Source organism: Danio rerio, chromosome 4 (assembly GCF_052040795.2).
Source record: "Danio rerio strain M-AB ecotype USA chromosome 4, GRCz13ab, whole genome shotgun sequence".
NCBI classification, from domain to species: domain Eukaryota; kingdom Metazoa; phylum Chordata; class Actinopteri; order Cypriniformes; family Danionidae; genus Danio; species Danio rerio.
In genome coordinates, this window is record NC_141024.2 from 12,358,316 (window position 1) to 12,383,320 (window position 25,005).

The 25,005-nt window shown below is 33.9% G+C and overlaps 1 protein-coding gene across 7 annotated transcripts in view; it reads right to left on the bottom strand.

Annotated features, from left to right (window-relative positions):
• Nucleotides 1-202: 202 nt before the first annotated feature.
• The window catches only part of abtb3a (ankyrin repeat and BTB domain containing 3a), a 207,940-nt gene continuing 183,137 nt past the window's right edge, over nucleotides 203-25,005 (bottom strand). For 3 of the 7 annotated variants that reach the window (XM_087247116.1, XM_087247117.1, NM_001327842.1), the window contains 12 exons: nucleotides 23,365-23,454; nucleotides 21,169-21,270; nucleotides 20,447-20,540; nucleotides 16,230-16,365; nucleotides 13,789-14,012; nucleotides 12,013-12,191; nucleotides 10,553-10,658; nucleotides 7,428-7,530; nucleotides 5,804-5,885; nucleotides 5,537-5,605; nucleotides 5,108-5,221; nucleotides 203-3,642 (listed from right to left, as the gene is read on the bottom strand). In XM_087247116.1, coding sequence (XP_087103242.1) covers nucleotides 3,421-3,642; nucleotides 5,108-5,221; nucleotides 5,537-5,605; nucleotides 5,804-5,885; nucleotides 7,428-7,530; nucleotides 10,553-10,658; nucleotides 12,013-12,191; nucleotides 13,789-14,012; nucleotides 16,230-16,365; nucleotides 20,447-20,540; nucleotides 21,169-21,270; nucleotides 23,365-23,454 — 1,521 coding nt within the window. In that variant the 3' untranslated portion in view covers nucleotides 203-3,420. 7 annotated transcript variants of the gene reach the window in all.

Genomic DNA, 25,005 nt, shown 5'->3' on the forward strand with positions numbered 1-25,005 from the left:
TGATCTCAAGAAATGTGCATAGGGCTACGTTTTCAAAATGAGCATAGGTTGCGATTTTTCAACTATTCCTTTAAGAACTGTTCACTTTGGAGCATAACTGTGAAACCCTTACATAAGCTGGCAAAACACTCCACACACTCCCTGAAATGACAGAAAAGCTCTGCTGAACACTTCAGATGTACCAATCAATTAAGACTCAACGGTTTATCACAGAAATTTAATGACGACCCAACACAGTGGTCAATCGTGGTCATTTCTATTGACTGTCCACAAATGCATGTCATCGAACAACTGTACTGTAGCACAAGTGTGACATTCTTGATTTTTTTCAATCGTTAAACTCAACCACATCCCTTATATTTACACCAAGTTCTATAGATATTTCTCTATATATCTTTTGTACAATGTACAATGTCTCAACCGAGTGAAATAATAATAGCAAACAATTTCCGTTAGACTCTGATCCAGCCAAAGCATGCAGGTTTTTCATGTCAAAAGGTGTGCATTAGTGGAGACTAAAGAGTTAACAGCAGTATAGCAGAGAAAAGCCGAAGCTAGGAAACACTGAGCAAGTTTCTTTGTGTGTGTGTGTGTGTGTGTGTACAGCGTTTACAAACACTTCATGAGATTGGCTTCTGCTTTACATTTGGCTACATGGAGAAGCATCCATGCTACGCACAAGTAACAGCTCAGACGAGAGCACTAACCTTGCATGGACACATTTGTGGCAAGTATTGCTTTAACAAATCCAAATTTTATTTCATTATTTAAACCGCGAACACAACCGGCAGGTATTGAAGACATAAGCGCGGGTCTAATCTTTTAAAATGACACGATTTATCTCCGTCTGTATTTTTGTGTCGGCTTCTCAAAGCGATACATCATGACGACTTGTCACAAAATAGCAGACAGGGATCGCACAATAAATGTACTTTGTAAGAAAATAAAGTAACTATGCTAAATTCCTTTTAAAATAAATGCATCTTCACAGTTTTAAATTATTTGCATCGTGATATTATTCCATAGTATAAGCTACATATCAATAAAGGATGTATTTCCGTTTTAAAATTTAGCAACTTTCCCCATTAACAGGATGTTCATAAACGGAATCGCACATGAAATACAAATCATACAACAGAACAGGACTTTTAGACAGCACTACCAGCACATTATGGTAAGATAACCGATTGGATATTATCAAATAACTAACTATTAGGATGGGATTTTGATATCTAGATAGTCTTTGGATGAAATGCCTTGATGGCCGATTTGCTCAAAGCTAATTTTTCCATTTAAAATCAATCCGAAATTAGGTTTTAGGAGTTCAAAATGGCTTATCTAAGAGAGCTTTCGGGAAAAGATTTGGATTGTAAACATTTTAAACTACTCTAACTACAGTTTTTAGTCTTTTTTTGGCACTAATTTTAGTTTATTTTGATCATTTTGTTTGTAAAAATGAAGTCTTAGCTGCGTAGATGGCGTCTGAATGTTTGCTAATCGTAAACCGCTGCTTACGAAGAACGAAAAACAACTTCGCTATGAGTATATCAGCACCTTTTACATACTTCGAAATCTATTACTTTGGGTTCAGGCTTGTCAACATAATCATCTGCTGGTAACATCGTACATCCAGTACAGTTTCAAACTTACCGACATCTTGAAGGGTTACGAACGAACACTGGGAAAAACATGCACACTAAAAACAGCTTGGCTTCACATTTTTCACATTGAACGAAAGCAGTGCAGCAGGTGAGGACCGGGAATATGTACATTGGGTCATGAAGGTAGCGACCAGTGCAATGACATCTTTCATAACACACAATTTCGACACACTCGCAAGCAACAAAGACCATAGAGTCCTGCACAAAAGGGCGTTAGTAAGTAATTCTGCATCCTTGAAAGGAAAATGAGCTTGGTATTTCAAAAAAGCTCCAAACAGGACCCATGCAGATTAGGTGGTGTGACCTCAAGGCAAGGATGAACTGCTCAGTTTGGAGTGTATGAAGCACAGTGGTCGACTGGAGGGTTTTTAAAACAGGGCCGTGACCAATGCAGACATTGAGGAGGACAAGTGCACTCAAATAATCAAAAATGGAAAGTGTAAGTATGATTGAGATGGCCAATCAATAAAAAGTAGGTGGGATTTGTTGATTTAACAGTACGCAAAGTAGAAAGGGCATGTTTACACTTGATGTTAAGATCCATTTTTGTTCATATTTAAACTGCGCAAGCCTACTGTACAATAATTTATTAAAAAATGAAAATAAAAACATATATTCACCTATATATTCTCCCTTCTATATATTCTATATATTCTTCTCTGGATTAATTATATATGAAAACATTTTTTACAACAGAAACAATAGTAATATCCAGTTTTTGTCCTCAAATTTAGATTAGAATTGAAAATTACTAACTAATTGTGACAAGACAGGAGATATTTTGCATTTTTAACAAACTAGGAATGCAAATATGTGCGCATATTGTAAAATATTATTTGAAAATAGTTTCCCAACTAAAATTTGACCTAATTTTCCCAATGTTTCATTTCAAAAAGAAATGAGTTCTCCTCAATGTACTAGACATGGTTACAGCCTTAGGATGAAATGATCTGCTTTGAACCGACGCACCGGTGGACATGGTAAACTTTTGTTGATTAAATATAAACTAAAACCTAATTTCAGTCTACTATAATGTCTGCCGAATCAATCTACAAAAGACCGAAGGTAGCAAATCCCTATTCCTTAACACCGCAAAGCGTTAAAACACAAGTGCTAGGATTTAAACAGCTGGCATATTATTGTTCAGTGACACAAATACCAAAAGTAGTAGTTGGATGTGAGTATTAATATATAAAACATCTTAGTTTTAAAACTCTTCATCTAGTGGAGCTTTTGTCCAACGTGAACACTTAGGAAACGTAATGGCAGCATCACCTACCAAACTCAACATGCATCGTTTGCTTAGCGTTTAGTGTCAGGGAATGTTACACAAATTGGGCAGGCTAACGATATTACATTGATTTGAGAGTAATATAACCTAAAACCGTCCGCAGTAGGTAGCATGACAACCGTTCCCCAGACAGTTCCACCTATAATTGAAGCAGACCCGTCTGCATGCATCGCCGTAGAGGCTGGGCGCTAACGTTTGTTGGGCACGATTAGCTTTGTCACAACATTGCTAGAATGTTTCCACAACGTAACGTACGTAGCCCTTGGAATGGAGTTCTGCAGGCTGACGTTTCTGCAACACGGTGGAGATGTTAGCCTGTGGAGTAAAATGCGTCGGCTTTCCCCACAATCCCCCCTTTGATTGCGTCGGCGGTGATTTTTGAAATGTCTCCAGTAGGTTGGCACACAAAATGGAGCACTCGATGAAACCGCTGTAAGGAACGGTTGGCGTGAGTTTGGCGACGATGTGTCAGACGATGGAGCCCTTGGAGGTGGAAAGATGAATGGAGCGGATCCGCAGGGCCAGGGTTTGCTCCAGGTCATGGAGGACATCATAGGACGGGCCTGGACCAGGGCTGTCTGCAGGGACCTCATATAGGAGCTGCTTAAAGTTCTCCAGCTCAATCAGGAGCACCATGTTCTTCAGGAAAAAGCCCTCGATGAAGCCTGCCAACTCCAGGGCTCCCAGGAACTGAGAATGTGTGAAACATAGTGACAATGTGAGACTTGACCCTGCTAAGAGCTTTCAGCACTATTCTGAGTTAACAGCTTGTAATTGTTCCTTAATTAGGTTGTAATTAATCCTGGAATATGAAGCTTTGCTAAGGTTTACCTAGAGCTGTGCGAAAAAATCGTTCAAGAAATTAATTCTGTGTTTTAAAAATGCATTGCTATTCTCTCTTTAATAAATTAATTGCTTAGTTTTCATCTAATTCCTTACAAATATCAAATATAATAAACTAATCATTATTGTAGTTAGCTGCTATTAAAAACTAGCCTAATGCGCCACCTGCTGTTAAAAACTAGCCTAGTTTTGCATAGAGCGCCATCTGCTTTTAAAAAACTAACATAGTGTTCTGTTAAAAACTAGCCTAAAGCGCCACCTGCTGTTAAAAAGAAGCCTAGTGTTCTGTTAAAAACTAGCCAAGTAGGCAACCTGGTGTTTAAAACTAGCCAATTTCACCATCTGCTGTTAAAATATAGCCTAGAGTGCCACCTGCTGTTAAAAATTAGCTTAATGTGCTGTTAAAAACAAGCCTAGAGCGCCACCTGCTGTTAAAAACTAGCCTAGAGCACCACCTACTGTTAAAAACTAGCCTAGTGTTCTGTAAAAAAATATCCTAGAGTGCCACCTGCTGTTAAAATCTAGCCTAGTGCGCTACCTGCTGTTAGAAAGTTCGATTCAAGAGAGAATAGCGACGTATTTTGAAATCTTGAAAGCTTGCAATGACATTGCCACAGCTAGATATACAGCAACTAGAGGTACAAAGTAAAAGCATTTAGTATTATTGTGTTGTAATTATTGTTCTGTAGCTACTTCTAACAACCCAAAACCAGCAGAGTGGATTTAGCTGGTGAAATATACACAGATGGAAATGTAAACAGATTGCTTTCTTGTTGGTGTGCCGTGTTTGTCTAATCAATGTCATTAACCTCATAGATATGCAAATACGAATGTTAAGCCAGGATTTATTGTGTGCAATCTTCGATACTTACAGCAAAGATTAAATAAATAATTCTAGGAAATGTACTAACAATGTGAAACAAACAACAAAATATCCCTGGATTATACCTGGCAATTGGCTACAATGTAAATATTTAAATGAAAGAAGGAATTAATATAAATTGTCCATTTTCCCTCAATTTGGTCTATGATAAAATGTTTGCATATTGCAATTAAATTGCTAAAAATAACAATAAAACACAATTATATTCAATATAAATAAATTTTAAATAGTATTTAAATGAGCAAACATAAATATGAATACAGTAATAAGCAAAATATTACTTTTATCATCAATGAAATTAATGACTTAATATGGCAACAGCATTAAAACACACATATTATCATATCATTTTCAATGTCATAAAACTGTAATAACTTGTTTGACATGTCAAACAAAATGAATTGCAGATAAACAAATGTTTCAAAGTACCCTGGCATGTTTGTATATGTCCACACAGGAGTCGTTGGTGATGTTCTTGGAGCAGATTATTTCACAGTGTCTTTGAAGAGCATCAAGTTGGAAGAACTTGGCTGCAGACAGGAGCTTTGAAGCAGAGTGAGCATCAATGAGCAAAACATATCAAAACATTTGTTAGGTTTACAATCAAGAGCTAACTTAAATTAGAATGAATAACCATGTGCATTAATTTACATTACTTCTACATACAAGAGAGTTTCCATTTGCTAAATATGGAGATAAATGAAAGATTTGAGCATTGAGAGGGCTTTCTGGTACGAGCATGAAAAATCCTCTAATTCATAACATTCAACATTACCTCAAGTCATCATTTATAAAGTCATCACAAGTGTGTTGATGAAAGAGACTTTGGGAATTATGAGAATAAAGGATGTTTAATACCTCCATAATTTCAGTGTTCCTGATGTGCAGTGACTCAGTGCCGCCACAGTAGAGGTACTGCATTACCAGCTGAAAAAAACAATGAGATGTTCTCAGACTTCCAAGAAACATTTGAGGACAGATGAGCTTAGCACCAGTCATAACTATACCAACACATTTTTGTCATTAAGCTGAAAAGGGCTGACAGAAATGGGAATTAGCGTATTGCAATGTGACTGTAATACCGACATGAGTTTGAGTGGGATTTATGAGTCAGGAGTTTCCAACCTGAAAAATGTTGTACTTGACGTGACTGATCTCGATGCATGTGTTCTCCGCCGCTGGTCTGTTAGAGAGCAGAGACTTAAACCTGCAGGTCAGAAAGAGATGAAGAGACTCACAGACTTCCTTTATAAGTGGTATTACTACAAAGATTTACTGAGAGCTCAGTAAAAACCCTCATAAAATTTTATAACACTATGAGATCTAGAGTAAAGCAGTGATGCGGAATTGAGTTCTGTTGCAGGTACAATAGATGAGCACGCTGTGATGTCATCACACACTATAATGAGCTCATGAATATGAATAAGTTCATGCAGACATCCTCGCCAGACCATCATTTTGTGTGAATTACTATTCTAGTAGACCTGGCAGATTTAGAAAAGGTCTTGTGTTTGCTCAGATATTCTTTCTCTAACTTCTATTATTTAAATGATATGTTGAGATGAAGTACAGCCAAACTGACAATTGTCAAATCTTGACATATAGATGATGGATGTGTCAGTGAGTGGATGGACAATTGATATGTGACAGCTGGATGGATGGATTGATGGATGGATGGATGGAGAGAAGACAGATGAAAAGATGTATGGAAGAATTGACGGACAGTGGATTAATAGAGGAATCACAGATGGAAAGTTGAATGGATAGATGGATGGATGGATAAATGTTAAAAAGGATGAAAGATAGATGGATGGATGGATGGACGGACGGACGGACGGACGGACGGACAGACAGACGGACAGGATAGATAGATAGATAGATAGATAGATAGATAGATAGATAGATAGATAGATAGATAGATAGATAGATAGATAGATAGATAGATGGATGGATGGATGGATGGATGGATGGATGGATGGATGGATGGATGGATGGATGGATGGATGGATGGATGGACAGTGAGACGACAGATGGACAATGGATATATGACAGCTGGATGGATGGATGGAGAGATGACAGATGAAAAGATGTATGGAAGAATGATGGGTAGATGATTGATTTATAGCTGAATGGATGAAAGATGGATAGACTGACGGACAATGGATTAAAAGAGGAATGATAAATGGAAAAATTATTGGATATATGACAGATGGATGGATAAATAGATGTTGGATGGATGATAGATGATATATATATATATATATATATATATATATATATATATATATATATATATATATATATATATATATATATATATATATATATATATATATAGATGGATAGATAGATAGATAGATAGATAGATAGATAGATAGATAGATAGATAGATAGATAGATAGATAGATAGATAGATAGATAGATAGATAGATAGATAGATAGATAGATCTAAAATGAATATATAAATGAAATGAATTTATAAATAATTAATTTAATCTTATATATAGATATATGCGTCTAAAAGAGTATGCGATTTTAAGTTATCTTGAGTTATTTTTGCCCATGAGCACAAAAGACATTTTTAAAAATAATATCAAGAGCTAAAATTACAGTGAGTTATTACCTACAGAATATTATTAGAGTGCTTTTAACGTGAGCCAACTAATCTGAGCGTATGCACTAAAAGTAGAGAATAGCTGGTTCCTCCCACGTTCTGCTCGGTCATAAATTCAAGCACAAAAACTCAAACCTTGGCGAGGCAGTGAAGAGCAGCACTTTATGGGCATAAAAGGGCTTTCCTTCCACCAGAAACGTCACATCAGACATCTCTTTGTTATTGAGAAAGTGTGGGTCTGTAAGATGGTACAAATCAAACAGAATCGAGTCCCCAAGTCAGACATTCAACATAACACAGCAGGGATTACACAGGCGTCTTCATTATTTAGTAGTAGTGGCATGTCTTACATTTGACAGGCTGTCATCAACACAAGAAAGAGAATGAAAGATGTCTGTTTTATAACTCTATGCCTTGCAATAGATTAACCAAAGCCTAGATGGCACTAGTGTTCCTCTAAAACCATCAGTCAAATTAACTAAAAATGGAAACTAAACTAAGACTAAAAATATGCTGTAATTGAACTTCTTTTGTGTCTCCTGAGTAAAATGTCATCGAAAGGTTTCAGTGAATGGATTTAATGCTTTAAGTACACCCCATTATTCTTTGCCAGTGATTACCTTTCGTGTAGTTTGTAAAATAGCTGTTTGCGAATGGAAAGCATCAAAGGATCAAAGTGCACTATAAATTAACCAAGCTCTATTGTTTGCTTAATATTGCTCAGTTATTAATATTGTTAAGGCCCGCTCGCACCAAGCACAATAACTACAAAGACGACGATAAAGACGATGTTCTAAAAAGTATTCTGAATCTAAAACAACAGCAGAGTTCAGACCACAAATATAATGATAAAGATGTAGAGAAACAATAAAATGGAGATCACTTTCAGAATGATTTTTTTCTCAGCTAATAAACACTAAAACACAGACAGCCTGTCGGAATACACTGAAATATCAACGGTTTGAGCAATCTAATAGCTATAGGCAAACTAAATGCGATGGTTCCAAAAATTTGGCTTTGGCAAACTGCTGAAACAAACTCAAAATGAACTTCGTTTGGAACTGATTTGATTCAAAATTATGTCATTTCAGTATGTTCTTCAATTTCATTTGAAGAATACCAGAGCCTTAAAGCTATAGATGACATTGTGGAGAAGCTGTTTGATTTTAAACCCTATTTTTAAGGATTATTTAAAGAAAACGACTATCTAAAAAACTATTTCCCAAATGGGAAAGAATAATCAAATTACATTTTAACATAGAAAATTAAAGTGCAAAAATAAAGCACCTCTTTCATCCAGAGCTACTTTAAGGAACATTTCATTGAATCCTTTGATAATGTTGGGGGAAATAGTTTGCTGTTTTTATTACACTACACTGACTGCGAGAGCTAAATTCATTTATTATATTATTTATTCATTCTCCTCTGACTTAGTCCCTTTATTCGTCAGGGGTCGCCATAGCATAATGAACTGCCATCTATTCCAGCATATGTTTTACACAGCGGATGCCCTTCCAGCTGCGACCCAGTACTGGGGAACACCCATACACTCTCACATTCACACTCATACACTACGGCCAATTTAATTCACCTATAGCAGATGTCTTTGGACTGTGGGGAAACTGGAGCAGCTGGAGGAAACCCACACCAATATGGGGAGAACATTTTAATAAGATTAATTATTTGAAAGATTTACTGGTCAGACTGATACAAGAAGCACACGGGACATCTGCTGGTTACATGGAAGTAATGCATAAACTAAAAATGAACCAATTTTTATTGGTTTTAATTGACTAAAACTTCATGTATGTTAAGCTACTTTGACAATCTACATCATTAAACGTGCTTTAGAAGTAAAGATTAATAGTTTGTCAGTGTGGACGGAAGTTTATTTATTGTAATATTTATAGTTGTGTTTGTTGTGAATAGGCCTTAAGAGTAGGAATAGGACAATAGCCGGTTTCAAGATTAACCACAGTTTGGAAAAGTTATGGGCTGTTTGTCAATATGCATTCATCAGCGTTCTGTTCATCATCAACCGCAAAAGTTCAGTTCCAAAACTTAAGACCACAAGAATGGAGGATACTGTGATGTTCCTGGATGTGTTCTTGGTATTGACGATCCATCAATGCAGACTTGAGCACCAAACTCACTATAGAAGTCCGAGAAGTCAGTGGGCTGAATAAAGGAGGTGGCAAAGCGCAGCATTTTATATACATTTATTTTTAAAGTTAAGAGATATAATTAATTTATTTCAGGAGTTTTCCCAAATGAGATGGTGTAAGTAAACATTACCATAAAAATCTTAATAAAGGCATAAACACTTTAAGGGTGTTTATTAGCTGAAATTCCTATTAAAATGTGATTTGTTTGTATTGTGCAAAGTATATTTGTAAGGATTTTGTGCATGTCATTTATATTGAAAAGGGAAAAAAATAAATAAATCGTTGTATAAATGCTGTACTGTTTAAATAGTTTTCCATTAAAAATGCGAGAAGGTCTGTGACCATCAGGAAGAACGCAGCATCTCATTTCTCAGAGGTTGTGTTCTGTGTTCTCATGGTCTCCTAAGTTCGTTCTTCCGAGGTGACCAGGCAAGGCCAGTCTCAACAAGAGTGCAAGTCTGTTCTCTGCGTTCTTAAAACTGAAAAACAGCCATGTTTTAAAACCGCTAAAATTTTCTCTTATACCTTTTCTTAGATATATGTAAGTTTTTTTTATTATTTAAATCAAGGACAACTAATTTATTTATTTAGGCCAAACAGTATCTCCACGATCAAAGGACCCTCCATGTCAAAAGCTACAGGTCAGCCCACGATTCAGCAAACATTTGAAGAACATATGAAAACATATGCACCAACATCCAAGCATTCTATAGACATGAACAGTGCAGTATTGCATTCAATGGTAAAAAAAATGTTGTTTTCTATCCAGACATTAAAAAAGAAGTTATTTTAGAGCAGTAATCACAAAACCGTGAAGCCATGATATTTTAATACAAGGTCATCATACTGTCAGTATTGTATACAGGCCGATGCCTACATAAGAGCACGTTATCCATTTCTTAATTTCAGCTCTACACATTTACAATTAAATCATCCTTTATATGTTAAATTTGCTAATGCATATATTTTTTTATTCGATTGACAGCCCTAGTCTATAGTTATCATGCTTGGTATGAACAGGGCATCAGTAATGTAGGGGCAGAGAAATCGCATTTGAAGCTGAGATTAATGAAGAGACATGAGCGAAAAACTCACCCAAGCGAGACGTTTGCTTCTTCTTGATCTCGGTGAGTTTGGGGATTGGGAAAGGACCATAGCATTGGGTAAAAATGACTGAGAGCTGCTGGCTGATCACCTCGTTCTGCAGATCACACAAACACATGCTGGAGTCAGACCTTTAAGCCTGTTTTCTAAAAGCAAAACGCATCCAAGCCTATGGTAATACCAACACGCCACTTATGACGAGCGCTGTAATTAGAGGATTTATCATGGTAATTATGGAGAAAGCTGAATCTGGCGTGGCTGACGTTGATTGCCTGTTTGCTCGGAGTCACAGACTGACACGCAGTGATAACAATAATGCAGAGACTTATGAGGGACATTAAATTCTCAAGTGCCGCACATTATTTAAACGATAATGTGACAATAATGCTATATGCTATAGTAGCAGAGCGACTAAAATACATGCCCTCAATCAGAAAATAAGGCACAAATAATATGCTTTAAATTACATTTGCATAAATTTAACAAATTTATAAAAAAAGACCTAAATCTAAAAATATTAGATAGAGCAGAGGAAAACATTTAAATATTTTGGATGTTGTTATTATTATTATTATTTTTATTATTATTATTATTATTATTATTATTATTATTATTATTATTAGAGTGAAGGGGCTAATAAATTTGACCTTAAAATGTAAAAAAAAAAAAAAACTGCTCTTATTCTAGCCGAAATAAAACAAATAAGACTTTCTGTAGAAGAAAAAATATTATCAAACATTTCCTTGCTTTGTTAAACATAATTTGGGAAATAGGGGGGCTAATAATTCTGATTTAAACTGTATATATAAAAGAAATGTTTCTTTTTTAATTAAATTAAATACATTTATGTGCTTAAAACTAAAATAGGAAACCCCAATATAAATAAAAAAAACAAAACAAACATTTTAAGAGAACATAAAATATGAAAATGTAAATGAAAATAACAATCTAAATGAAATCATATTAATAAATACTTAAAGTTTTTTTTAACCAATGCCAAACAAAATTAAAATTAAAAAATTTTGTTTCGTTAATTGAAATAAAGCAGGAATGAGGTATTAGATTAAAAAATAATAATAATAAACAAAATCTAGAAATTTGCATTAATGAAATTAAATTACCACAATTATAACTGTATAAAATGTAGATATAAATACTTCATTCATTTAATAAAAAAAAAAAAAACTTAAAATAAACAAAAAACTACAAAGAAATCAAGGCTGAATAAAAACAAAAAGATAAGCAACAAGTCACAAAACAACTAAAGCTAAATAATAAAATATGAATGAGTTCTAGAATAGCAGATGGAGAAATGTAGGTGCTCTGAATTTAAATTTGAGCAGCAAATAGATTAAAGCTCAACATGATGAATGAGTTGTGATATGATCAGATCAGGCAGCAAATAAAGCACTGATACTGGATCAGTCAGTATCAGATAATTGAGAATGGACCTTGCTGGCTCGAAGGATCTGGAACATGAGTGGCAGTCCGTGTGTGATGAGCTCTTCTGTGTACTCGTCTTCTTTAATGCAACTGAAGTCCTTCAATAGGCCCTGGATCAGTGGCCGCCGCTGCTGCACGAAACATGTTCTCAGAGACTCTAGCCATGTGTGTAGGGTCCACGGTACGCCTGCATATACAAACAATATATCAGATAATGTATGCGGGACACTACATAATCAATCTGTGCAGCAAAACAAAACATTCAACCTGTGATGTTTAATCTACGTTAATGTGATGCATGCTGTGAACATGTTACAGTAAATAGTTTGGGGTTGTTTTTTATGGCACAACATGCAGGGGGAAACGTAAAACTGAAAAATGTGTTATTTTTTGCAGTGCATGTAGCATTTCTTTACAAAGTGACATCATCATCTAGTGACCTGACATGCATAATACTGCATTCTGTGACGTTTTCGGAGACTGATGTGAGCAGGCATAATTTTGACATCCTCTTTGTTCGTTGTCTCTATCTATAGCAAGATATTTTTGGTTTTCATTATTTGATAATATTTCTTGGGTTAAAGCTTGGAAGTTGACAAATAAGTTTTGTATAAATAACTAAATTTAATTGTTTTGGAAAGATTTAAACTTGATATTTCATATATTTGTGAATTTTGTGGTCAAGAAAAATAAACAATTTAGCTTTTTTATTGTATTTACTCAAGAATATTTTGAAAAGATTTAAAATTGTTTATTAACAAAAATGAAGCATAAGACAGAAATTAGTTTATTTGATGTACTGTTTTATTCTGATAACGAGAACTTTAACTGTAAGGGACAACATGTTTGTTTTTGTTTATATTGTTAGAAAAATACCAAAGGGAAATTTTGTTTTCAGTAAATAATAGTGGTGTAAATATACAATAAAAAGATTACACAGTCAAACAATACAGTAAAAACTGAAACAACTGCTATTTAAGATAAAATCTATTTCTCATTTCTTTAAATGTAAAAATATCGAACTTAGTTTCATATTTGTGGCCTTCACAGAAATAAGAAAATGCACACTGAAACCATAAAAGAAACCACAGTCAGATAAAAAAATAAAGTAAAAGCTGAAATATTGAAATAATTGAAATAAATACTCATTTAAAAATATTATTTATTATGGCGAAGACCATAAGCAATGAGCAATATTATATGAATACATATTGATTATTCACTTTCATTTTTTATTTATTTATCTTTATTATTATTATTTATTTATTTATTTAATTTTACTTATAGGCTGTTGAGGGAGGGAAGTGTTTATCTGGGGCAAAGTTAACAACAACATGCAAGGATAATTATAAAATGAATGTTGTAATTGGTTTTCCATGTAGAAAACCTATAAAAGAAATCTGAAATATAAAAGTAATAATTTCATTTATAAATAAATGGTAGTGTAAATACTCAGTGTTAGTGGAAAAACGTGATGTTAAGGGATAGTGACAGGCAGAAAAAAAGACACTCATAGTTAACCAGCAACTAAGGGCTTCAAACATCTTTCAAAGGCAGTCTTTCAAAGATTTGATGCCACTAACCTGGTAAACTTTGGCAAGAGATTAGTTCAACCTCAGATATAAATAAAGAAAATCATATTAACTTCAGTGGTCTGATTGAATAAAAAAGTCTTTGTGCCTTTACTTCTTTTATCATGGCAGGTATTATCATTTTATAAACGTGATCTGAGGCTGAGACTAATGGCAGCATGTCTGTGGTGATCGTGCAGTGTTTTTACTAACCCAGGCTGCGGATGTCTATGGTAATGTCCACATGGCCGTGTTCGGCACTGTGGTACATGGCCTCGCGGAGGGCTCTTAGTTTGGCCTTGCCTGTCCGGAGGGTGCCTTCATTCTGTGGCGCTCTCCTCTCCACGGCCTCCGAACCCTCAGCCAGCATCTCCTCCAGAGACAACACGTCCCCCTTGTCCTTCTCCACCTGCGACAGAAGCTTCCGGAAGACGTTCCTGCAGGACCAAATGTACCAAACAAAATCAGTTGGGTAAATCATAATACAAATGTGAATTTAAACACATAAAAAGTATAACAGCACAATAAAATGAAAATAAACGAATCAATAACAAAAGTGTATAAAACAAAGTACACTTAAAGTCTTAGGGCATGATTTATCTAAAATAATAAAAATAATAATGATAATAATAATAATAATAATCATAAAAATAATCATAAAAATAATAAATATTTTGCTTTGTTAAGTTGTTTAGTTTTTACAAGCATCTTTGTATTTGAGGTATTAGAGTAGGCAGAAACAACAAGTAATAATTTTTTTTTTTTAATTATTTGAATATATCATTTTTGGTTTATCATACAATCATTCTGGTTTGCTTTTGTTGTTTCTTTTTTTTTGGCAAGATCTAGCAAAGCAAATGAGTCAATGACTTGAGAAATGTTCTATAATAATATGTATAATTCTATAATAATATATATATATATATATATATATATATATATATATATATATATATATATATATATCAAATAAATGCTTTCTATTATGAAGTTTCTATTCTATTCTATTTCTATTATCTATTATGAAGTTTCTATTAAACAATTAGGTCCATACATATTCTGACATTTTTGACACAATTCTAATATTTTTGGTTCTATACACCAACACAATGCATTACAAAATTAAACAAACAAGATGTGCTTTAACTGCAGACTGTCAGCTTTAATTTGAGTTGCTCAAGAGGCCATACAGAGCACCATCAGGCATGAAACTCAGTGTCTGGTGATGTCTATGCGTTTAAAATTTCAGGCTGTAATTGACAGCAAAAGATTTACAACAAAGTATTAAAAAGTGAAAGTTTGGTTTATGATTATTATTCTGTCCAATTACTTTTGGCCCCTTAACAAGTGGGAGGTACATATGCAAACTGTTGTAATTCCTACAGCGTTCACCTGATGTGGATGTAAATACTTTAAAATTTAAGCTGCCAGTCTGCAGTTAAAGCACATTGTTGGTTTAATTTCAAATCCATTGTATCGATGTATAGAGCCAAGAATGTTAGAATTGTGTCAATGTCCAAATATTTTGGACTTAACTGTATATCAGAACATTTGAAAGGAAATGTCTTATGGTTTCATCCAAAATATTATAAACAGTAATCATTTTTTGACCAAATCGGCTTGATTTCTAAAGGCTCAGAAAACTACATTGGCTAAAATATATTGAAATACGTGTCTGCTCTTTTATAAACTAATAATATATTACAATACTTACTGTGTTTGATCAAATTAATGGAGCTTTTGTGAGCATAAAAGACCTACGATAATTCATTTTATAAATTATATACTTATCATAGCAAGAGTAAACAAGTTTCATTTATGCATTGACTACCTCTTTTAAGAAACATTAGACTGTCAAAAGTAAAACAGTCTATTTCAGCCAAAACCATTAACCACAAGGATTACTTGCTTGCAATCAGTGGATTGATGAGTACAAAACAAAGAAAAAAACAGCCTTTATAAAAAACTGTGAGCTTATCTTTTATGTCTTCCATTTATCAATGCATTCCAGTGCGTTTTTTTTCCCTGCTTTGCCGCATTTTCAAAGTCTTTGTAAGCTCAGAAAAGTTCCAGCACTCTACGACTCATCTAATATGCATAAACAAGCAATCACTGCGGCATGTAAAGCTGCAAACAACTCTACAACTTAAAGCCAAAGACATTCGCTTCTGGCTCAGACAACACAACATGTCCCAAATTGGACGCCCCTTTATAACGAATTGCCTTAATAGTGCAGATGTGGGAGAGTTGGCCATCGAACACACTGGATTCTCATTCAGACGTACTGTATGTGGTGTGAATTTCAATGAGCGTCCATTATGCAGCGCTGGCCATAGGTGAGACTCAATGAATGAGAGCGCAGTCATCCATACAGTTCAACCGGCCACCGAGAGTGATGTTGTGGTAGTAAATTACACAGGATTTTGCGGTCAAATGCACCAGCTCAGCTTTTATGCGTGCCAATAAAAACACATCAGGGGTTTCGGATCTGATAAATTAAGTTTCTGCAGTCAGAATGATGTATAAGAACACGGAAATAATGATATGTGGTGACAAATGTGTCAATGGACTAATGAAAGTTGGGTTGGTGGTGAATGTGCCGTGGCTTTATACACATCATATGCTGGTAAATCATTGGCTTTGTGGTACTTTACCTGTGTCCATGTGCTGCTGCAAGGCTGTACGAGTTCATTTCACCCAGTGGACCGGAGGAAATGCCATTCCGGTAAGTGGTGCCAATCAGAGGGTCTGCTCCTCTTTCCAAAAGCAAACTGACCAGCTCGAAGTTGCCTGATAAAACACAATTTATATTGAATACATTTTTGTTGACACTTTTATTGCAAGAAAGAGACAAGCTATTAAGATCAGCGTAGAGACACTGCTGTTTTTGATGAGTAGAGTATAAAATATGCCTCATGTGAATGGATTTCAAGGCAAAGGGTGTCTGATTTTGTAATAAGATTATGACAGCAGGGCTGCTGTGTGTTGATGAAGAGCAAAATTGTTGAATATTTCAATAAATGTGTGGAAAAATGCTTTTAGTCAATCGTATGTTTATAGTGCAAAAGTGTGAACGTTTATTTCATAATATCAAGTGATACACATAAATAAATAAAAATGAATAAATAATTAAATAAAAAAATATATTGATTAAAAAATATTGTAGTCGATCAAAGTAAAATAAATTGTCCATCATAATAATACCAATATGTATTATTGTAGAGAGAGATAGAGAGATAGAGAGAGAGAGAGAAAGAGAGAGAAATAGAAGTATTGAATAAATATTTAAAACTGCTTAAATACATGTCTAAAAATTATTATATTTTAGTCAATAATCTAAATATTTATAAGTAAATGAATAAATAATTTTTATTAAATTTTTTAAACAATTTAATGTTATTTTTGTTCATTAAAATCATGTAACGTAACACATATATAAATAAAAGTGAATAAATAATGAAATAAAAATAACATTGAATAAAAATTATTTATAACCTTTAGTCAATAATAATCATGTCAATATGTTGATATGAATTCATTAATAAAATTGTTAAGAATAAAATTATGATATTAAAAACAGATAATTTTATCAATTATATTCATGTCAATTAATAATAAATAATACAAAACAGTATATTATGAAAATGTTAGAAATGTCTGTTTGGCCATTCGCAATCTTTGCAATCAATAAATCAATACACAAAGTGCAATACATTTTTAATTACTGTATATTTGATTATGTTACCCATTCCTTTTGCCAAATCCATAATGAAACATTAAGTTGGTCAAGTTTTGTGCTATTTATCCTCTTTTGTTTGGTTATCTAAGCTCCTCAAGCTACAATTCCCTCATTCTAAAAAAAACAACAGCATAAATTTAAAGACAGAAGTCATTTATCTCTTTTGACCTGTTCGATTATAGCATACATGAGTCCTGAAGAAGAAATCTCTGATATTGAGATGTTACAGAAAAGCTTATTTATTGACTCATTTATTCAGATGGTCTAGCAGGACGTCCCCAGATTGATTTGCTAATGTAAATTAGCAGGCTGTCCACATGGAGTAATGAGAGGAAAGCGTTTCTACATTAGAAGGAAAACCCGAATGCTAACACTGGGGGTAATTGACCTAGCATACAGCAAATGGAGCGTAATCAATGAGGCCTGATGAGTTTTAGATCCGATGAGGCTCAAACAATCCTATCCGCAGCCATTTCTGTGGGTCACAAGGGAACAGGCATATGGTTAAACCTGTTTCTAGACATTTCAGCTCAATGGGTTCAGCTTGTGCTCCTTCATTCTCCTCCTCTGCATGAGATGATACCATTTTTTGTGCACCCCATCCGTTTTTATCACACCAAGAAGGTGTCCATTACCAGCCGACTCAAGCCTGAATTACCCGACTCTTCAAGAGTTTGTACGCTAAGTGGGTCAGACAGGTAATTTTCAGCATTATGCTGGAAAACACTTGGCAAATGTAAATGAATATCACTCAGGTCAATTCATATTCATAGGACTGCCACAGCCGGGATTATGAAATCTCATTTGGCACTGGTTTCCATACATCATTCCACCATGTGGACTTGTCACATTCACACAGTGGATGTTAAGGGGGAAAAAAAGCCACTGCCGCTAAGGCTCATTAGCAAGTTTGCAGAGGGCTCTCGAGAGCGAAGCAGCCCCATCAGTCTCTGAATAATACTATTACGCTTCTGGAACCAGTCAGTCCACAAAAGTATAATGTCTTCAGTTTGTCAGCTCACAGTCTGCAAGGACCGTTTTACTGAAATTAGAGGCACAAAAGGAACAGAATGTTACCGTTTTAAAAAAATAGATCCTGGTTGTACACAGCGACATCCTCTAATGCAGCTTAATCTAACAGTCAGTGATTTCACTTACATACTCTCCATAAGTGAATATTGGAGGGTTAGCACTTTTAAAAGTGGTTTATTTACTCTTAAACAGTGAATTTTACAACATTTAAGAACTACATAGTATGAAAATACTGCACAGGCTGTGGGTTAAAGGTGTTAATGCTTTATATAATGTTTCTTGAGCAGACTGATTATTTCACTTTAGGACCTCAATGTATCATCGAGAGCAACAAGTATTTATTTTGTTTTTATTAGTTTTTTTTTTTTTTTTTTTTTTTACTCTCAAAGTTCTGGTAGCCATTCACTTGCATTTTATGAAGCTACTGGAGGAAAAAAATGTCACCTACATTTTTTAGTAGTAAATGATCACTTTTGGGTGAACCAACAACAATCAAAGTCAAACTCAAAGACATTTTTTGGGGCTTTGTTGGAGTGTGTTTTCCCTCTCTGTGTCTGTTACCATTTGTTTGTGCCTATTTTTATGAACTGAACAATTGAGTCTGCGGATTGTCAGATTAGTTACCCAGCAAGCATTTTTTGTTTTTAAAAGATGTCTAATAGATGTCTAAAAGACATCTAAAAATAGTCATATTGGCTAAAACAAGGCTAAATTTGGGCTGTCAGTGAAAATCTAATAGACATCAAAGAATAGGCCAAAACTAGACTAGTCGTCAAATAAAAAGGAATGAATGACTACAAATATAAAGTCTGTCTAATCTGTCTATTTGACGACTAGTCTAGTTTTGGGCTATTCTTAGACATCTGTTAGATTTTCACTTAAAGTCCAAGTTTAGCCTTGTTTAATTCAATTATGTTCATTTTGGAGTGAACTATCACTCTAATGTATTAAACTGCACACTTAAAATGTAGATAGTATTCAGTGCTGTAACTCTGAGAGTATTACCTGAGCTAAAAGTCATTTTTATTTTACATATTTTAATGAAATTACATGCCACTTACTGCGACCCTTAAAAAAACACATCACAATGTCATCAATTAGATTTTGCTGGTTAATTAACCCTTGTGCACTGTTCAAATGTACTAACCTTTTGTTATATTAAGGATGAAATTCACTAAATTAAACTGCATCAGATATATTATTATTCTCAGATAAATACTTTATATATATATATATATATATATATATATATATATATATATATATATATATATATATATATATATATATATATATATTCTTTTTTTTCTTTTTTTGGTCAATCAACCTTAGTCCTGATCAAAACTACTAAAAGTTTTAAAACATGGCAGGATTTTAACTCTTTGATTTGAGTTCACAAATTATGACACTGATTTGGTGAAAAAAACACACACAAATTGACTTATTTTCAATTTAGTTTTCAATTATTTTTCAATAAAAAAGTAATTGTGGACTTTCTTTTACCTTTTATCACAGCATTTTCCCAAAATATGTGTCAAAATGAGATTTGTCACCAAAATCATTCTGCTAGTTGAGTTGTGTTAATATTAGTAACAGTGATCCTGTTTATAAGGCTGTCACTTTAAGATCTAAAGAACAGATCTAATAAAGTGCTGCAGTAATGACGTCAAAACACTGAAAACTAATTCACAGCTGGTTCCCTTGAGATTTTCAGCAAATTAGTCATCAGGGTTTTGACGTCGCTCTGTATACTGATGCACATCTGATTATATCACAACTGGAAATTTTATGTGCGTAAGGTCTTTCAAGTGCAATAAACAATTTCTTTAATTCTGTGCTGCATGAATATACATATAAACAAGCAGGTAATAGTTGTGCATGTACAAAAATGAGAATTTATTTTGTTTTTATCAAGAGGGTATTGCAATATTCTACTACCGTTATATTGTGCAATAAAAATAACCTTAACACCAATAACTACTGCACATATTTCTTTTTCTTCATGTCTGTAGATGCTGCTTAGTTTAATATTTTGCATTTTAATCCACACTTTTCCAGTTTGGCTTCTGCATACGATAACAATTCAGTGTTTTCTGTTACCTGCCGCAGATGCCAACTGTAGAGGCGTCTCCGTGTAGTTCTCTGTGCTTTCCTGAATCGCCCCCTCCACGTTCGCTCGGGCATCCAGCAGAAGCTGCTCAATAAGGTGAAAAAGGCAGTCATTATAAAACAGACTTCAGGGGATTTAACTTTAATATCACCAAGATATCTGTAAATACAAGTGCTGTAATTACATTAAATGAGCCCTGCTCTTTTCATCACCTAGCCAACCTCCAACTAGCAAACATCTTTATGTTAATATCCTCATAACATCTTTCCCTCTTGATGCTTTAAGTGGACGATTTTGTGTCTGCTTTAAAAAAAATGGGGAAAATATATATAAAAATGGTAACTACTGTGGAATGTGTGCTTCTGGGAGATTAAAAATCCACAAAAATATCACCTTGCCTTTCCATTTTTCCTGTAAAAAAGCTAAATAAGTGGGCCTCAGTAGGTCACTGGATTCAGCGCTTCAATCTGAAGATTATTTATAGAGATACACAGTCAATAAACTAGCTTCTATCTTCAAAGCGTTCCTCTTTTCTTCCTTGGCACATATAAAGCCTATTCCTGATAGCAATGGCCATTCCAGTTCCAGTTCAGAACTGGGGCAGCAGCCTAGCATCTAACTTTTTCTTGTGTGCCATTATTATTACGATGGTGGCATCATAATAATAACTGAGGAAAGTGCAAAGGCATCAAATCATTGACAGCGCCACTACCTGAACGACAGGGACGTGTCCGTGTAACACTGCGAATGTGAGGGGCGTCCCCTGCCTGGTGTCAGGATAAACTGAGGGGTGCTTGTGTAGTGAGCTGGGCACCTGGGAATCATATAGGTCAAGTTCAGGGAGAGAAAAAAAAATCAGCCATTATATACCAGAACACTGAACTCCGATTGCGGATTTGCAAGGAGAACAAGAAAGAAAAAAAGGGGGGGAAGGAATGAGTGAGTGAGAGAGCGGAAAGTTGGAAAGTTCTTCCGTCTGGCTGTTTTGTTAATTCAAGCGAAGTGAGAAAGAAAGTGCCAGCGCTTGCTTTTGTTCTCCAAACCCATTTTATTTACTTTTTTTTCCATCCAGCCCACATTAATCATGAGTTTACTTGCGTTTGCTTTGGACAACTTCTACAAGCCCTCTTCGTAATCCTGACCACGGTTAGGATCTAGTTGACGGTTTATAGTATGAAGATTGCAGGAAGAATAAATTGTTGAAACGCTAGAGGTGTAAGTGAGCAGTGACTCATGTACAAAGCACCAAAAAAGCTTGTCTGGATGTAACGCTTACAGCTGTACTGCATGCAGAATTGAGCTCTCTTGTAGTCGGTGGTAAATTATGCAGGCATCTGTTCATTTCTGGGCAAACATGACCTTTTTGGTATGGATCATTTCGAGGTGGGATTCAGGTTAAACAAATGTTTGTGCAAACGATTGGGTAGGCAAATAACTGTACATCTGTCCACTTGATAACAGTGTATTTGAGCTTGAAGCAATTTGTAAAACATGCTAATATCATTGTATTTGCATTTGGTGCTTTGCGCCCAAGTCAAAGACTCTATGCACAGTAAAAGGGCCAAATGAAAAGAACAAAGGGTAAAACAGCACAATAACACATCAGGATACATAGATGAGAGATTTTCACAAAAAAACTCAAAGTCAAATTTCACCCCAAAATAATATTATATTATATTATATTATATTATATTATATTATATTATATTATATTATATTATATTATATTATATTATATTATATTATATTATATTATATTATATTATATTATATTATTAGAAATTACATATATAATAGCAAAAATGACTGATATATTTTTCATAATATGAATATTTATTTTGCTTGTGACATTTCTAAATACTGAATTTAACAAAGTTAATACATATTTATATAAACACTATATAGTTCAACAATATAGCCCTCCTCTAAATATTGAATTCATTTTCAAGTATTTTCCAAGTGATGATTTTTACAGTATTTACTATTATATAAGTCTTTTTTGTACTTTGGTTGGAATTATTGCAGTTTTTCAATTTATTTTAATTATATGAAATTAGTTATTAACTATTATTAATTAAATTAAATATTAATAAAAAACTCCTCTTTACTATGCAGCTTTTGGGAAATATCTAAAAAAGGAAGGCTAAAAATTTTGCCTCTTCAATTGTATGTTAAATAACAATATTTATATTAAATGTACTATATGCACATATACATTATATTATGTACTATAATCTAAATAAAACACTGAATGGGAGTAATTAGACTCATTAGGAATATTTCAAGTTGTAATCTAAGCATTTTACGATAATTTGAATACACGCTTAATTGTCAGGAAACTATAAAGTCACAATGCAAAAAAGGTAATGATGCATAAAGAGAGCTTAATTTTCTTTATGCAACAGGATTTGCATGGTGAAATATGACCTGGAGATGTTCTTTAACAGGTTCAAAACATTCACCTCTGAGGCAAATACATGAAACATGTTTCTTTAAATATAAAATAATGACCTTTAGATTCGCATGAATCAGTGTTGTTAAATCCACTTTTATAACCATGTTTCATGTTTTTAACCACAGTGCTTTGCAATTAGTGTGCCTACATTAGGTCATCATTGCATTTTATTGCACTTTTTTTTAAATACATACATTTGAATATGTTATTTATGTTGGAAATCAACAAAATTCTCACTTGCATCTAATATCCCAAAAAAGCACAACAAAAACCGAAGTAGACACACCAGCACAAACATTACAATCACTATTGCCTTCTACACATTTACATGCAAACAGCATCAGGAGGAGGACCGAGAGATTGGTTAATTATTTTACAGACGCTGTTAGTAAGTTAAATAGAGACAGAGCCACAAAACCCTTTATAATCATCCACCAGTGAATGAATACTGACCTCACTGTTTATGTCAGCTCCAGCGTCCAGCAGCATCTGCACCATGGCTTCATCCCCTCGAACACACGAGTACATCAGAGGGGTCATACCCTGAAAAAGACACACAATCAATGAGTGTACATGCCAACACAGAACATTGACATGCGAACACAGAAACTTATGTCTAAAATGTAAGTTTTCCCACAAGAAAAGTTACTATAGTTACTTATAGTAAGAACCATACTAAAGTAAAGTACTTGAATTAATCTGTTGTGATAAGTCTATAGTTGATATGGTACCACAACAGCTACAGTAATATAAAAATAAATTACCCTATGATATGATGTAGTTTTCTACGACTATATATCATATTACAAAACACCACAGTTAACTGTAGTAAAACAAAAGTATACTACAGTATTCATTACAGTTTATCAGTTTGCTATAGTTAATACTACAGTATGCTGTAACATTCATAACAGTGTTGCAACTACTGTTATATATGCACAGTATATAATAACATTTACTATAGTTTAAAAATACCAAAGTATTTATTATAAATTACTTTTGTATTTCCATGTGGGTCCTCATAATAGTTTTGTTTTGTTGAACTCTTTAATAAAATAATAAAAAAAATGTAATTATGCTGATCAAACAGGAGAATCTGCACACGTGCATGTCTGAAACTACATTTATACTACAGTACATTTCTATACTATATTGCATAATTTAAAAACAACTTTTCTAAGGCGTTTTTGTCTCCATCTCATGAATTATAGGGTCATTCTAAATGCATAATAGTTTGGGAGAAAATGTGTGTGTACAGGATATATACAGTACACTATCTTGCTCAGATATTGCAAGAACAACAATTTTAGTACTGTTGTTTCATCATTTTAAAAGATATTATAGAAAATGCTATATGTCACACTCTTCGCAACAAGGAATTTACCCTTATCTTAGCCAATAAATGTTATTTATTCTTCACAAATATATTTTATTTAAATTAAAGTTTTATTTTTTAATTATTGTTTGGATTAGATGCCTTTGAGGGCCAAATTCGACAGTGGGTTGTATAAAAAGGAAAAAGTTGAAGAATACTGTAAACTGGAATCTATTGACTTTCTATGGATGTCAACGGCTACTGGTTGGCAATTTTCTTCAGATTATCTTCTTTCGTGTTCAACAGAAGAAAGTAACACAAAAGGAACAAAACCCACTTGAGGATGGGTAAATAGTGACAGAATTTTCATTTTAGGGTGAACTATCCCTTTAAGGGTTACTGAGCAAAACAAATCTCTAATAACAGTCTTTTAAGTGTCCATTTCAACAAAGTGAGTGGAACAGCAGTCTTTATGGATGATGCTCAATTAAAGCACATTAAACAGACAACTATATATTCTCTAGACCATCAAATCTACAGCTGCTTTAAAGAAACTCACACACAAGCATTGGTGCATGAAGGCACATTGAGCCTGGAATTAATTAACTGCTTTTTGAATACAGTCTTTGAACAACATACACCATTAATACCCATCAAAGGTAAATTTAGAAATAAATTATTACATGTAAAAGGATTTTACCTTCAAAAACATCAAGCTGTCTAAATACAGTGCTAAAAGATTCACATTACTGATTAAAAATTAGTAGCAAATGTACAAA